This window comes from Ascaphus truei, chromosome 3 (genome assembly GCF_040206685.1).
Source record: "Ascaphus truei isolate aAscTru1 chromosome 3, aAscTru1.hap1, whole genome shotgun sequence".
Taxonomy (NCBI): Eukaryota; Metazoa; Chordata; class Amphibia; order Anura; family Ascaphidae; genus Ascaphus; species Ascaphus truei.
The window spans coordinates 144,342,311-144,360,475 of record NC_134485.1 but is presented as its reverse complement, the minus strand read 5'-3'; the positions used below and the strand labels follow the sequence as shown (position 1 = coordinate 144,360,475).

Sequence of the window (18,165 nt, the reverse complement as noted above, 5' to 3'; positions counted from 1 at the left end):
GAAAGGAAACATAGTGTATTCCAAAAGACACACAGTTTTAGTGGGCTATTACACAGAATACTCACACTTTGCGCAAATAACACAGGCAAAAGTAAACAGAGGAAGTTGGTAGTTGTAAATGTCCACTTTGACGGTCTGGGGTATTCAGATGTTGCTTGGCTGTCAGCTCCAGCTCTTTGGGTCCTGCCTGGAAATCCCCTACTTCGCCGCTTCACTTGATAAACTCCCCGTACTCCCAGGCGTGTGACGTCACTACCTAGTGCGCTCCTGCCTCCGGTGTTTGTCGGGTAATGGATAACGACAAGTGAAGGATGTTCCTGTGGCTCTGCTACCGCATGTCCTCTCTCCCTTTGGTCACGAAACGCGTTTCTCAGCTTACGCCACTTGGTCCCGACGAAGCGGCGTAAGCTGAGAAACACATTGAGTGACCAAACAGCCCACTAAAACTGTGTGTCTTTTGGAATACACTATGTTTCCTTTCTTGTTTTGAGGATAACATCCACACTTGGGGAATACAGCCATACCAGATCACATACAGTCCTGGGATCTAAAAGGCACACCAGCAGCAAGAAGACACATTACAACCTTTGATTTACTGAGCTTTATTTGCCTTTATCTCTAGTAAGTGGGCTGGCATATGGGCCAAGCTTAGCATCATATCTTCAGCATTTATATACACAGTGTACACTATATTGTGTTTTTCTCTATTCTGGGGTGATCCTGCTCCTTCTGGAATCTGGAGGTGTTATGTCTTTTTTAAACACCACTTTATGCATTAGTTGCCCACAATTGCATAATTGTAATGGTATCTGCCATTTTGTGCTTTGAATTTAAACTAACATTTTAAGAGATATTTTAAGGCTACGCTCTAAAATCAAAGAATAAACACAAACTTAATTTGTGGAAAGAGGACCACACTAAACAGTCCGGAGTAAATGATCAAGTGGGAGATGTAAAGTACAACAACGAACAATTTGTCAAAATTAGGTTTTTTAGTTGTAGATTATTTTATTTACATTTTTTAAGTACTTTGACTACACATTTATTTTCATACACAATCAGATATATTTGCTTTAGTTCTAAAATACAGGACAGGAGATACTTGAAAACGACATATTTGAAAACGAGAGGTAACTCAATGTCTTACTTCCTGGTAAAAATTTTTATAAATAATAAATAAATAAAATGCATTAAATACTGATATATTATAGTTTCTTACAGATTCTAAAGGAGCAAACGGCCAAAATATTTAAGAAAAATGTCACAGGGGATTACTTGTTTGTTTTTGGGCCATGGTACTATCAAGTAAAGCAAAAGTACAGCAATAAAGAATAAGAACTAAGGTAGAGGAGAGAATTACCACTCAATACCTCCTACACCTCAGTTTGCATGGACTGCTGGTGCTAGCTAATTTTCTTTAGTAATATTTCGTAGAAGATAAGCACCACTTAGTCTAGTTACTTTCTGAGTTTGTGATCCCCATTTGAACTGATCATCAATTAAATTGTTTAGCAAGAGAACAGCAATATTAAGTTCCCCCCTCTTCCATCCTTAATGGGCCCATTCCCAATCTATTTTACGATTTTTTTTCTTAGCCTCTCTATTCCCCCTCTCTTTTTTCCCCAACTCTTTTCTACTAAGTTTTTCCTCTTTTTAATTGATTCTGTATAAGCCCTTTTTGTAAGCCACCAGTTGAGCAGCCCTGTAAAAGACAATTATGTACAGTGTTCGAAGCAGTGAAATAATCTATAACAATGGTTCCCAACTCCAGTCCACAAGTACCCCCAACAGGTCAGGTTTTACAGAGATCTCTGCTTCAGCACAGGTGGTTCAATCAGTGGCTCAGTCATTTTGATTGAGCCACCTGTGCTGAAGCAGGAATATCCTAAAAACCGGACTTGTTGGTGGTACCTAGGGACTGGAATTGGGAACCACTAATCTATATGATATGGTTATAAAATAGAGGCACTTCCTCAAATATAGACATTTTTCTTTAAATATTTTTAACAATAAAAGTAGTGGTTGTCAGAGGTTGTAAATAAAAGAAATACCGGTAGTGCACTCTATATCCCCAGTACCATCCCACTTTGACCACTGATCATATACTGTAGATGTTTGTTTTTGACAGGAACTGCACCCTGATGAAATCGACACAGACTCTGCCTACATCCTTTTCTATGAGCAGCAAGGGGTGGACTATGCACAATTTCTGCCAAAGATAGATGGGAAGAAGATGGCAGACACAAGCAGCATGGATGAAGACTTTGAATCTGATTATAAAAAATACTGTGTGCTCCAGTGAAGTTAAATTGTTGCACTTTCAGTATGGGGAGACTATTTATCGAGGACAGGGTGACAGAAAAAGGAACAAAGGGGCAATGAAACTTGTGTAACCAGTAATTGATTGGCTTAATTATACTGGTGGAGAGGCCACCAATGCATGTAGATTCCTTTAGTACTGAACAAGGAAAATGGTGACATGACAATATGTTTATTTTTTTTAAATGTCCTTCTATATTTTTCTTATTTCTTTTTCTACAGGGAGGTTTATTTTATATATATATATATATATATATATATATATATATATATATATATATATATATATATATATACATATATATATATATATATATATATATACTGTGTATATATATATATATATATATATATATACATATATATATATATATATATATATATACTGTGTATATATATATATATATATATATATATATATATATATATATATATATATATGTGTATATATATATATATATATATATATATACTGTATATATAAAACAATTTTAATTTTTTTTATTTTAGACCTGCACATTCTTTTATCCTGACTACCTGTCTCGAGTAATATTTCACATTGTCAGTGTGTGTGTATATATGGGGAAAGACAGGGTTGCAGACCTGTCTAAGACATGCAAATGAGCATACAGTAATATTTACAGTTGATATATATATATATATATATATATATATATATATATATATATATACATACACACACACACACACACACACACACACACACACACACACACACACGTCGTATCATGTGGTACATTAATTACTCTGTGCACTGCTACTGAACCTGTGTTGTTCAGTTACAGTACAAAGCTGAGCCTAAGTAAATTCAACAGAAACTAGCATTGTTTGCTCAAATTCCATCTTATAATGTCTTTAGTCATTGGTAGTGAGTCTCACCTATTTTTATTTTTAGCCGTATTACAGACCTTATTCAAACCTCATGATGATGACAATTTTCTTCCTCCGAAATATTTGCTTTTTATGCATCTGGTCCTTCTACCATATGGACACGTGAGACCTGCTTTTAAAGCAATTCATTAGATATTTTTTGCACAAGCAATTTGGGAACTGCTAGAGAAGGGACAGACAGGAGGAAAACACGACTACTGTATTAGAGATGTAACCTGAGCAAGTTCTGAGATGGAGACTTTTAAAATGAAAAACATTTTTTTCCCTTTCACCTTTAGTGCAGATGTTACCTTTTTGGATGCCCAAGCACAAATAAAAATACGAATTAAATAGCAATTATTGTGAATATGACAGGCTTTTAATTTAATGTCAGTGCTCTAGTCATATTTGTAGTGTTAAAGCTTTTTGACCTCTGTTTAGGAATTTGACCTAATCAAATTAGGCTGAGACCCTTTGGTGTTGGAGAAGACTAAAGCTCCTGGTTATATGAATTAACACCTTTCAATGAAGGTGTTAATTGATCCAAGCCTCCTCCAATGCATGGTGGTATTTATTATTAACACCAACTTGTAATGTCTAAGTTAATTCATTTATTCTATAGACCTTTGAGGGAAATAACTTTCAACCACTTTTCTCAGATATTTTATGAAATTGTAATTAATTTACAGAAAATGAATAGTATTGTAGGTAAAACAGGCTCCATGCATAGGTCTTGTGAGAGATGGCAGATAATTAGATATGTACTGTATCCACTTGCAGTTTTTGTTTTTTATTTTTAAGTATACTAAAAATGCCATTTTGTTCCACATGATAATTTCTAAACATCTAGTGAAAACAAAACTGTGGCAAATAAGTACTGTTGTCTAGACTAGAGTACCATGGAAAGCAAAGTAGTTCAAACGGAAAAACATTAGATATTGTAAAAGTCAACTTTGAAATTGGGCAGAATGTAAAATATGAGGTTTATTCGCTGCTGGTCCTGATTTTTGTACTTTTTTACCTGCAATAGTATGGTTGTAAGGAGAGATTCTGTTTTACATTAATACCAGTGATGTCACTGCAGGAAGCAGAATAATTCTGTAAATACTTTATTGTGAACAGTGTGAAACTTATTCTAAACTTTACATAGTTAAAATTGCTTCCTTAAAAAACATGCAAAGACTGATCATGTATGAACTGCACATTAGCTACTCATATTTATGCTTAAATCCCCTATATGGTAAATTTGTGTTTATTTTGTATGTAAACTAATTTTAACTGATTGTTTCTTTTCTGAGGGACTCTTAAAATAGCCACCTGTGAATCCTCTCAGGAATGCTTTATAGCTCGCCAATGGTCAATGTAGATTAGGAAACCTCCATTAGTTCTAAACCACAAAGAAAACAGTATGTTATTTATTTCATGGCACTTGTCATATTGATGTTCAAAGTTTCATTTTGGACATAAACTCATAAAACTATTAAGCATTGCTTAAATTACATGTTTAAAGTGGTACAATAAGGTGTTTCATGGATGAGTGCTTATTACACTTATACATATTGCTAAGGAGAAATGGGGATTCAAGGTGGGTTTTTATAACCTTTAAACACTGTTGTGAGGGTAATCTTCATGAAATACAGTATATTCACTGAAAGATACTTCTATTGTACTTTTTAGCAAGACATGTGTTTCTGTGCGGAAATTACAACTATTTTTTAAACAGAATGATAATTAAACTACTTTAAAGCTTTACTTTCCATTTGCATTTTAAGTGAGATACATTGCTTTGAACCACTATGTGTCTTATTGTGAATGAAGGTTTAACCCCCTCTGCCTTTAGCTGCGCTGCTAATATACCTACAGTACCTAGCTAAGCATTTTCATTATTTGGTGTGATTGCATCCCTCACTGGCTTAAAAGTTAAAATCTGACTTTCTATGGTGTCATTGGTTAAATTGGTAATTTTAGTTAAAATTTTCAGTCTGATACTTCGCTGTTTATTTTTTTTTCTGTCCAGGTCCAGATGATTAGTACAAAATAAGGGAAGGATTTAAAGTTATATTTTTAACAACATATTTCACTTTTATGCAGCTCACTCAATGCTTGTTTTGTCCTTGATGTTAGCATTAACAAGGGGCTTGCATGCGATCAATTTTAGAGATGGAGTTGAGTAAGTACAGTAGCTCTATAGAAGATCATCCAAACTGTCACTGTGACCCTCGACAAAAACATTTTTTAAAGCAGAGGCTGGATGTGTCCTGTCTGCTATCATCCTTACTGCCCATAGGAGGCTTTCTGTGTGCCTTATTATAAAGGCAGTAGGAATGTAATGAGACAGGATGTCTGCAGTGTATTTTCAAATTGCATATAACCACGCACAGAGTTAAAAAAAAATATATATATATATATATATATATATATATATATATATATATATATATATATACATGTAGAGGTATCAGTACCGTGTTAGCCGAGCTTCAATAATCAAAAAATAAATAGATGATACCGTTCTGTGGCTAACTAAATGCTTTTATTTGTGCGAGCTTTCGAGATACACTGATCTCTTCTTCCGGCGATGTTACAATGAATGAAGCAAGGATTACTTAAAAACAGTGTCTCTTGCAATGCGCACAGATAACATTCCAAGAGACACTGTTTTTAAGTAATCCTTGCTTCATTCATTGTAACATCGCCGGAAGAAGAGATCAGTGTATCTCGAAAGCTCGCACAAATAAAAGCATTTCGTTAGCCACAGAACGGTATCATCTATTTATTTTTTTATTTTATATATATATATATATATATATATATGAACAACAAGAAAAGAAAGCGCCCGATCCTAGTGCAGCATGAAAAAATACAATTTAATAAAAATGAATATGAATAAAACCAACAAATGCGAACTCACAAACACAGGATAAATAAATGCATATAATGAGTATACTCATTCGCCAACCGCCCACGTTGTGCCTTGGATGGCGCGCCCTCTCTCTGTCTGGGTTTTCTCAGCTCTGCTGAACCGACATCCAGCAGGGGATACAGGAAAAAGCTCACCACAATGTGACCCAGAAGTCCTCCACAATGTTAGTGTATCCGGATATGAGCCATGGCATCTCAGATATCCATGCAGTCACAACATCTGGTGGAACAAACATCAACCAATATAAACCCAGAAGTCACGGACACACAAACTGAGTTAGATTTCAATCTATTTACTCAACATTCCGCATATATTCCAGATACACTGTCGGTCTCTGCAATTGAAGAGTCCATGGTAGAAACTGTTCCTCAGATCTTACATTCCCCCTTTGTCTCAAGATCCACCTTTTTTCCTTATTTGTCTAAAGGAGGATTCATAGACACATTTTACACTCTAGTCTTACGTGACTTTGAAACACTCTGTGAAGATACACCTACATTAAAACGTAAAAATCTACATCCAAACGAACAACAAGCTTTGGACGAACTAAGTAAAAATCAAACTGTAGTTATCAGACAGGCAGACAAAGGGGGTGGAATAGTTTTGCAGAATAGGGATACATACATATTTGAAGCCAAACGCCAACTAGACAATGAAACTTTCTATATTAAGTTAAAAGAGGATCCTTTAATTGAATTCCAAACACAGCTAAAGGCACTATTGTTAGATGCCCAGGCACAAAATGTAATTAGTAGATCAGAATTTGATTTCCTATTCAAACGTCATCCACGGACTCCGGTTTTTTACCACATACCTAAAATTCATAAGAATCTCAAAGCACCCCCAGGAAGGCCCATAGTATCGGGTGTGGAGTCAATGACGTCCAGCGTGTCCCAATATGTGGATTATTATTTACAACCAATTGTGGCAGAATTGAGGTCACACATTAGGGACTCGCTGCACGTCATTGACCTCATTTCCAACATCCCCTGGAAGTCGACATACATATGGGCCACGTGTGATGTATCATCTCTTTACACGTGTATTGACCATGAGAAAGGTATACAAGCCATTTACACATTCTTAGAGACTGATACTAAACTGGAACTTCTACAAAGGGAATTCATTGTAAGGGCGATACGATTCATTCTAGAACACAATTATTTCCTGTTCGAAGACCAATATTATCTCCAAGTCTGTGGAACGGCCATGGGCACGAGATTTGCCCCCAGCTACGCAAACCTATACATGGGTCTGTGGGAGAGTATCCATGTGTGGGATAATGCCAGGCTGGGGGCGGGACTCGTGTTCTATGGGCGTTTCATTGATGACCTAATATTCATATGGGATGGTCAAGAACAGGATCTAATGGATATTCTTTCCAAATTCAATATTAACACCATGGGGTTGACATTCACCTTTGAAATGAATAGGTCCCTTATCACCTTTTTAGATTTGGAATTCAGTATAGACCATATGAATAATATCCTCACGAAAACATTTTTCAAAAAGGTATCCGCCAATGGATATATTCATAATAACAGCAATCATTATGGCAAATGGCTTGAAAATATCCCCCGTGGTCAGTTTCTAAGGGTCCGGAGAAATTGTTCTCTAGACTCGGATTACCTGACCCAGGGGGATATTCTAGCCAATAAATTTATCAACAAAGGATATGACAAGAGTGTAATCATTGACACATTTCAACAGGTAGGGACTTTAAATAGATTGGATTTATTACAAAAGAGCAAATCCAAATTTGATAGGGGTAAAATAGTGGATAGTAAATTAGGAACATTTGAGATACCTTCATTTATAACCCAATATAACAACTCATTTTCCAAAATAAAATCTATATTAAATTCCCATTGGAACATATTGCAGAACGATCCAATAATTGGAAACAAATTACCTAATAGGCCACCAGTGGTTTTTAAAAAAGCTAGGAATATAAAATCCATTCTAGCACCTACTAGACTAAAAAGTACATCAGTCATCTGTGAAAGTAAAAATCAAAAGAATGGTAATTTTCAGTGCAAACGAAGTAGGTGTATTACATGCAAACATCTAAAAACATCCAATTCCATCATTTCTGCTTCCAATGGATCCACCCATTCGATTCTGGGTCATATCAATTGTCTAACCAGTTTTGTGGTTTATGCCATCATGTGCCCGTGTGGGCTACAATACATTGGCCGTACAGCAAGAGCCCTGAGTACTAGGTTCTTAGAACATCGTAGAAACATAATCCATGGGCTACAAACTCATAGTCTGTCACGTCACTACTCATTAAAACACAACAAAGACCCAGCAACACTTAGAATACTGGGGATAGAACATATAAAATCCACTCTATTAAGTGGTGACAGACACAAAAGCCTAAACCTTCGTGAAACATATTGGATTTATGTTTTAAATACACTTAGTCCATCTGGGTTAAATGACTGCATTGATATAAGTACAGTCATCTGAGGGTTCATTCCTATAAGATCTTGAAGTGGAGGTCTGGGTCTGAACATGCTTGTCATGTTCCCTCCATATCTGTCTCAGGGAGTGTCCTTTTGGTCATTCAGTTCTTCATGATTTAAACATTATAGACACATTGAGTATTAGTCATTCACAATCATATTGGTTAATGATTCTTATCATAAATAGTTAGATAAATTAGATTTTTAATATATACACTAGACATTGACCATTAAGCACGCACATTAGAAATACATTCATGTATTCGTATATGTTTATTCCATTTAAGTAGTCACAAACAAGCACAATGAAGATCACAATCACGTTTAAGTATCACCCATAACACACTTATTTTATTTTATTTAATATTCACATAACTCTTTATTATTCATTCACTTCTTTATTTTCCTTGGCCAGTGGAGACACAGGTGCTATGATGCATTTGCTTCCCATTTTGATATACAGGTGACTGTGGGATACAAGGTTCCAGTCTGCAGTTCTCCTGGTTCTTTGCCAATCCTATATAACTAATTTATCCTTGAGTTCTCCAATATAACAATATATTAGACACACATACAGAGGTCAAAGTTTATCGCCTCAGTTCACTCATATATACATTTATATAATCATTTAACTATCCAATAATTGATTTACATCCACATCCCCAATTATTTCCTCCAGGTTATTCATTTCTTCTAAATGAATATTCATTAATTATCATGCTATAGATCCTATTAGCCCATGTCTGAGGTCCCATATATACTGACACAGGTTGGTTAGGGAATCCAGACAATTAGGATTCTAAATAAGAACACATCATTGTTTTATCTGTGCATTCATCAATCTGACATAGATGAGAACATTCAAGGCTGCAAGTATTCCCACTAATAAGGATATCCAATTGAGTTCTCAGTAATCATTATTGGGTGTATGTATAAATTGGTGATTATTTCTTAGTACTCACACACCCATAAATATATTGAATGCAGTCCTGAATGAATTTTATCATAATAGTATATTCATGCAATATTGTTTATATATACTACATGTTTACACTTGTTTTAGGCATTTGATAACATTATGGATCTGCCAATTTTTAATTATATAACTAATTGATATTGCAAGGTGTTGTGCACTATGAACAGGACACTCATTGTCTTCAATTAATGTTTGTTCCTTTAATTGTCATCACACATGTGTTTATACTAATTAAGCTACCAAGTGGTTGATTGACTCATCACTATAAATATGTTCTGACATAGACTGGTCAGATATCTCCTGATGAAATCACTTTATGTGAAGAAACGCGTAGAGAAGAGCGTTTTTTAGCTGCTGTCACACTGTGATATATATTTTGACTCTATCCTCACTGCCCACCTCATTACGGACTGCCTTTGGGAGTGCAGAGAGACTTCTCTGATCAGCCCCTGCATCGCGGGGTCACGGACTACAGACCTCATATCCGGATACACTAACATTGTGGAGGACTTCTGGGTCACATTGTGGTGAGCTTTTTCCTGTATCCCCTGCTGGATGTCGGTTCAGCAGAGCTGAGAAAACCCAGACAGAGAGAGGGCGCGCCATCCAAGGCACAACGTGGGCGGTTGGCGAATGAGTATACTCATTATATGCATTTATTTATCCTGTGTTTGTGAGTTCGCATTTGTTGGTTTTATTCATATTCATTTTTATTAAATTGTATTTTTTCATGCTGCACTAGGATCGGGCGCTTTCTTTTCTTGTTGTTCACAGATTTCTGGGAGTTCGTTGGTCCTTGATGAGAGCAGCCAGATCCTAGCATGGACCCTTGGTTTGGTTGATATATTTTTACATTTTTCACATTTTTTATTTTTATTTTTATCTTTGACACACTTAGTGTCATTTTTTCTGTATTTTTCCATTCATCATTCATTTAGTATCATTCAGGAGGGATTCATTAGTGCAGTAGTCATAACTACCAACACATGCCATTTTATTATATTTGTATTGTTCACTGGCATATATTTGTGTTTACAGCAGCTTTTTAAACATTGGCACTCAGCATTTTATTATAACATATTGCATGTATTTTTATTAGTGTGAGTCAATCATCCATAATACTGTTGCATTCACTTTTGCCATTCACCTTTGCTATATCCATTTAATACAATCATTTGGTAATTAGTCTGATTTTACACCTGAGGAGCGCAGTCTATTCTTTGTTTGATATATATATATATATATATATATATTTATATATATATTCCAGTTTAGGAACAAGTTACTCAATGTGCAGTAATAAAGAAGAATAGATTCATTGGTGTTTTTTAATGCAAATATAGGAATAATAATTAACATTTTAACTCCACATTTTAGACTGAAACATCGGTAATCGGTAAATACCTTATCTTGCATTGAAAAGCATCTAAATGCTATTCTGATAATTTATTATTGCACTGCATCTGCATAAAAAGCACTTCCAATTTGCAGCACCTCCAAATAAAAAAAAAATGGTAAGTAGATAGCACTGCTGCTTTAATATAGAAGTTTTACACAGGGCTGAAGACCAGGTCATTTAAGTAATAAATTAGATTGATCTAAGTTACATATCCACCTCAATCCACATCACCTCCTAAATGCCTCCTAAATGCTTGTTCTGCATCACTTTCATTTAGTCCCTCCTTTGTCTGTCCAAAGGATTAACCCTTTCACCCAAAGACCTAACTTGTGTCGGTTAAAGCGTTTAAAAGTGAATTAAATGACCCATCACATCATAGAGTTTATATATACCATAATTTTCTAATTAATAAGGACATCAAGTAGTAGACTTCAAGTTGAAAGACCGATTTTGCATGGCAACACCCCTTTGAGACCGCTTAAAATTTTTATTAACCTACTGAGACCTGTTTGTAAGCTGCTTGCATAGTTGCCAGGAGAAAACTAGAGCGCGATTTGTAACCTTCAACCAGAACAGATTTGCCAAGTTCTGAACAGTGTGTTATGTGCTTGTTAGACATGGATACCTGTCAAATTACAGTTCTCTGATATAGGTAGACACCAGTCAAGTAGGTTATGCAGACAACTTTAGTAATCAACCTGTTGATGTGTATATATATATATATATATATATATATATATATATATATATATATATATATGTATATATACAGGTTGATTACTAAAGTTGTCTGCATAACCTACTTGATGAAAATATTTTTTATTTTCTTGTTATTCGGTTACTGGTGCCTACCTATATATACACAATTCTTTAACTATTCTTATCACTCTGACAATCTTTGCCTGCAAACATACTGTACTATAAGTTTTACAATGTTATTACTGGCAATTGTTGGGAAACAAAAATGGAGGGTTATATAAAAACTACATAAGTATTCTGTTCGATATAATGTTTTTGTTTTCCCGATTATTGTCACAACCTTAAAAAATTAAATATGACTAAAATATGGATATTTAAAACAGTGCATCAGTTCCTTGCAAACAAACGTTAGTGGGAAAATGGCCATTGTTTGAAATAATTGCTTAAGCATTTTATTTATGTTGATAGCACATTTATGTTTTTTAATCTTATTTGTCCCTTATACTTGGTTGTAATTATTATTATTTTTTAAATTATATGAGCTCATAAACTAGCAGGACATTTATTAAATTAACAGTTAACTATGTTCACTTTGTAAATTCTTGTATAAAATAATATTGACAATGCACTGACTTTAGAAAGATTTTTATGTATATACGTGATCTGTAAATAAAATAGTGTTGATGTTATTGAAATATGAGATGTATAAAAAAAAAAAAAGTATTGGTAATTGTATATGAAGTAACCCTGTTTATCTGTAACTATTATTCCAACAAATTAAAAGCTGTGGATGCGGATGTTATTTTTCGGAGACTTTGTAATGTTTTTGTCTTCTCCCTTTTCTTACAAAATAATACTAGTGTAAGAATTACATAAAGTTGTGTAACAAACTCTTCTTTCCTTACAGAAGAACCTACAGAGCATTACACAGGGGGTGTTACAAGTCAGTCTCATTTAAAAGTCCATGTTCAGTATGCTGTGAAGCCATTTTCTCCTTGCACAGGAACAATTAAGCACTGGTCAATTAAAAGGGGCTTACAAAACTCTTCTTGAGGAAAGGGCTAAAGTAACAGCACTTTGAATAGGTACCAAAGTCTTAGTTTGGGTTGATTCTCAACCATTGGAAAACAATCCGGGCTTTATTCTGTATACGCCAAAGCGACCAGACAGTTTTCAGATGAAAATTACCACAGATAAATAGTATTTTCAGCAATTACTGGCCCGGATAGCCACCTCGGTGTATATAGAATTATTCTCTTAGTGTCATTAAATTAATAGACGTGGGATAATATACCTTACCGAGGCATCTATCAAATAAATTGCACAACATCCCTTTCTCCTTATAGCCCTTTAAGTGGAAAAACATTACTTCCATAACGGCAAATACTGTACAAATTATAGGTTTCTTTTTCACAGTAAATATGTGAATGCTCATTACAAACATGATTAATTAACAGAAATGCTTGCAAAGACAAATCAATATTCTAATATTGCAACTGTCATTTAATATGATTTGTATTTCATTGTCAATTTAAATGTATTATGCATTTGGCCCCCCAAAATATGGCCTCACTGGAATAAAGAGTAAGAGTTTATTTCAAATCTATTTTCTGTGGTAAGTAGTTATTTGTGTTCACTACAAATGTAGATGTTATTACATCCGTACATGCGTTATGAGTTGACAAGTAATGCGATAAATATTGCGCGTTAAGGAAATACTTTCCATGTTACTATTTCTTTGAATGAAGCTACAATAAATCTCACATTAAATATCACACCAGTGTTAACGCACTGCCCTGCGATAGAGGCTGCTACATCTGTACCTACTTTCTTCAGTCCATTACAGCTTTTATATACTGTATACTCAACACTTTCCTTCCTTAATTCAATTAAATCAATATATATAATATTGGTAGATGAATACACAGATTATATTTTAAAAAGGTGTTACAATAAGATTCAATAAAACACTTCATATGTAAGTAGATACTGTGAAGGTAAGGGTAGCTGGCATCACAAAATAAAAGTAAAGTCCAGCTAGCTACCCCTAAAAAACTGTAAACTGGCTGGCTGAGTAATGTGTATCTCAGCCAAATGTATTGACTGTCTGGGATGGGGAATGTAAAATAACTTTTATGTAAAAGAGTTGTCAGTAAAGCCCTTATTCCCTGTAAATGCAATCCCCCAGTTTAGTGAATCAACATTGTTCTGTGATGTGATTTGGGTGTCAGCCCTGTAAAGTGTAAAGTGCATGTGTTCATTCTATGGAGGCAGACTCAGTGATTAAATCAGCCGAGGTGCCTGCAGATAAATGTGGATTGAGACAAAGGCTGGGAGCGTGGAGGTGTTAAAGACATTTGGTATGTGGAAGAGTGGACAATCAGGTTTGGTCTCTGAGGAAGGAGAGCCTTTGTTCCCTGCCTGCAGACTCTGTAGCTCATCCTCTGGCTCTGGTGGCACCAACTCAATCTGTGCTCTGGTTTGCCAGCAGCCACTGTCCCATGTAAAGGGAGTGGCTGCTGTGTGTTCAGCACTCTGACCTATATGAAGCGGGTCCCTGCACCTAGTCGAGGCTAGAGACTTCCCCCACAGGTCCCCAGTGTGGTGCGTGTATGTCATATCTGTGTACAGTATGTTGTATATTTGCTGGTTCTGCCAGAATAAACCCCGTTTATTCAATTACTTTGTCCTGTGCTTGGTGATAGTGATACCAGAAGGTTTTCGGTGTTAAAAGTACTGGTCTCCCGTGACAAATACTCCTAAAACTATATTATTTATCCACTTTTGGAGGGTGAATATCACTAGAAGAATTGTGAATGAAAATCAAATGTGTATAAAATATGAATGTATGTAACGAATTACCAAAAACACAAAAAACTGGAAGAATAGAAAAATATATAGAAATTCTGTATGTTTAACAAAATATGTAGAATATATGGAGCTGAAATGGCAATGTTATGAGATTAAAAAACAAGTGGTGAATACATAAAAAATAATTCTGGACAAAAGAGGAACCATAGTATAAATAAAAAGTATTTATATTATATACATAAAAGCTATACATTTAGAAATGGATAAACGAGAGGTTAGGTAAAAAAATAAATGTTATACAGTTATGCAAAAATTATCCTAAAGGGGCTTATTTTATATACGCCGATGCAGCTGGCCATTTTTCTGGCAATGCGCACAGATAACATTCCAAGAGACACTGTTTTTAAGTAATCCTTGCTTCATTCATTGTAACATCGCCGGAAGAAGAGATCAGTGTATCTCGAAAGCTCGCACAAATAAAAGCATTTCGTTAGCCACAGAACGGTATCATCTATTTATTTTTTTATTTTATATATATATATATATATATATATATATATATATTTATATATATATTCCAGTTTAGGAACAAGTTACTCAATGTGCAGTAATAAAGAAGAATAGATTCATTGGTGTTTTTTAATGCAAATATAGGAATAATAATTAACATTTTAACTCCACATTTTAGACTGAAACATCGGTAATCGGTAAATACCTTATCTTGCATTGAAAAGCATCTAAATGCTATTCTGATAATTTATTATTGCACTGCATCTGCATAAAAAGCACTTCCAATTTGCAGCACCTCCAAATAAAAAAAAAATGGTAAGTAGATAGCACTGCTGCTTTAATATAGAAGTTTTACACAGGGCTGAAGACCAGGTCATTTAAGTAATAAATTAGATTGATCTAAGTTACATATCCACCTCAATCCACATCACCTCCTAAATGCCTCCTAAATGCTTGTTCTGCATCACTTTCATTTAGTCCCTCCTTTGTCTGTCCAAAGGATTAACCCTTTCACCCAAAGACCTAACTTGTGTCGGTTAAAGCGTTTAAAAGTGAATTAAATGACCCATCACATCATAGAGTTTATATATACCATAATTTTCTAATTAATAAGGACATCAAGTAGTAGACTTCAAGTTGAAAGACCGATTTTGCATGGCAACACCCCTTTGAGACCGCTTAAAATTTTTATTAACCTACTGAGACCTGTTTGTAAGCTGCTTGCATAGTTGCCAGGAGAAAACTAGAGCGCGATTTGTAACCTTCAACCAGAACAGATTTGCCAAGTTCTGAACAGTGTGTTATGTGCTTGTTAGACATGGATACCTGTCAAATTACAGTTCTCTGATATAGGTAGACACCAGTCAAGTAGGTTATGCAGACAACTTTAGTAATCAACCTGTTGATGTGTATATATATATATATATATATATATATATATATATATATATATATATGTATATATACAGGTTGATTACTAAAGTTGTCTGCATAACCTACTTGATGAAAATATTTTTTATTTTCTTGTTATTCGGTTACTGGTGCCTACCTATATATACACAATTCTTTAACTATTCTTATCACTCTGACAATCTTTGCCTGCAAACATACTGTACTATAAGTTTTACAATGTTATTACTGGCAATTGTTGGGAAACAAAAATGGAGGGTTATATAAAAACTACATAAGTATTCTGTTCGATATAATGTTTTTGTTTTCCCGATTATTGTCACAACCTTAAAAAATTAAATATGACTAAAATATGGATATTTAAAACAGTGCATCAGTTCCTTGCAAACAAACGTTAGTGGGAAAATGGCCATTGTTTGAAATAATTGCTTAAGCATTTTATTTATGTTGATAGCACATTTATGTTTTTTAATCTTATTTGTCCCTTATACTTGGTTGTAATTATTATTATTTTTTAAATTATATGAGCTCATAAACTAGCAGGACATTTATTAAATTAACAGTTAACTATGTTCACTTTGTAAATTCTTGTATAAAATAATATTGACAATGCACTGACTTTAGAAAGATTTTTATGTATATACGTGATCTGTAAATAAAATAGTGTTGATGTTATTGAAATATGAGATGTATAAAAAAAAAAAAAGTATTGGTAATTGTATATGAAGTAACCCTGTTTATCTGTAACTATTATTCCAACAAATTAAAAGCTGTGGATGCGGATGTTATTTTTCGGAGACTTTGTAATGTTTTTGTCTTCTCCCTTTTCTTACAAAATAATACTAGTGTAAGAATTACATAAAGTTGTGTAACAAACTCTTCTTTCCTTACAGAAGAACCTACAGAGCATTACACAGGGGGTGTTACAAGTCAGTCTCATTTAAAAGTCCATGTTCAGTATGCTGTGAAGCCATTTTCTCCTTGCACAGGAACAATTAAGCACTGGTCAATTAAAAGGGGCTTACAAAACTCTTCTTGAGGAAAGGGCTAAAGTAACAGCACTTTGAATAGGTACCAAAGTCTTAGTTTGGGTTGATTCTCAACCATTGGAAAACAATCCGGGCTTTATTCTGTATACGCCAAAGCGACCAGACAGTTTTCAGATGAAAATTACCACAGATAAATAGTATTTTCAGCAATTACTGGCCCGGATAGCCACCTCGGTGTATATAGAATTATTCTCTTAGTGTCATTAAATTAATAGACGTGGGATAATATACCTTACCGAGGCATCTATCAAATAAATTGCACAACATCCCTTTCTCCTTATAGCCCTTTAAGTGGAAAAACATTACTTCCATAACGGCAAATACTGTACAAATTATAGGTTTCTTTTTCACAGTAAATATGTGAATGCTCATTACAAACATGATTAATTAACAGAAATGCTTGCAAAGACAAATCAATATTCTAATATTGCAACTGTCATTTAATATGATTTGTATTTCATTGTCAATTTAAATGTATTATGCATTTGGCCCCCCAAAATATGGCCTCACTGGAATAAAGAGTAAGAGTTTATTTCAAATCTATTTTCTGTGGTAAGTAGTTATTTGTGTTCACTACAAATGTAGATGTTATTACATCCGTACATGCGTTATGAGTTGACAAGTAATGCGATAAATATTGCGCGTTAAGGAAATACTTTCCATGTTACTATTTCTTTGAATGAAGCTACAATAAATCTCACATTAAATATCACACCAGTGTTAACGCACTGCCCTGCGATAGAGGCTGCTACATCTGTACCTACTTTCTTCAGTCCATTACAGCTTTTATATACTGTATACTCAACACTTTCCTTCCTTAATTCAATTAAATCAATATATATAATATTGGTAGATGAATACACAGATTATATTTTAAAAAGGTGTTACAATAAGATTCAATAAAACACTTCATATGTAAGTAGATACTGTGAAGGTAAGGGTAGCTGGCATCACAAAATAAAAGTAAAGTCCAGCTAGCTACCCCTAAAAAACTGTAAACTGGCTGGCTGAGTAATGTGTATCTCAGCCAAATGTATTGACTGTCTGGGATGGGGAATGTAAAATAACTTTTATGTAAAAGAGTTGTCAGTAAAGCCCTTATTCCCTGTAAATGCAATCCCCCAGTTTAGTGAATCAACATTGTTCTGTGATGTGATTTGGGTGTCAGCCCTGTAAAGTGTAAAGTGCATGTGTTCATTCTATGGAGGCAG

General features: G+C 34.5%; 1 protein-coding gene across 7 annotated transcripts in view; it reads left to right on the top strand.

Annotated features, from left to right (window-relative positions):
- The window catches only part of USP32 (ubiquitin specific peptidase 32), a 331,878-nt gene extending 329,328 nt beyond the window's left edge, over nt 1–2,550 (top strand). For 6 of the 7 annotated variants that reach the window (XM_075589607.1, XM_075589608.1, XM_075589613.1 and 3 more), the window contains one exon: nt 2,129–2,550. In XM_075589607.1, the coding sequence (XP_075445722.1) occupies nt 2,129–2,302 (174 nt within the window). In that variant the 3' untranslated portion in view covers nt 2,303–2,550. Of the gene's footprint in view, nt 1–1,221; nt 1,344–2,128 lie in introns of all 7 variants that reach the window. The other variant, XM_075589609.1, reaches the window with a different exon arrangement.
- The last annotated feature ends 15,615 nt before the right edge of the window (nt 2,551–18,165 follow it).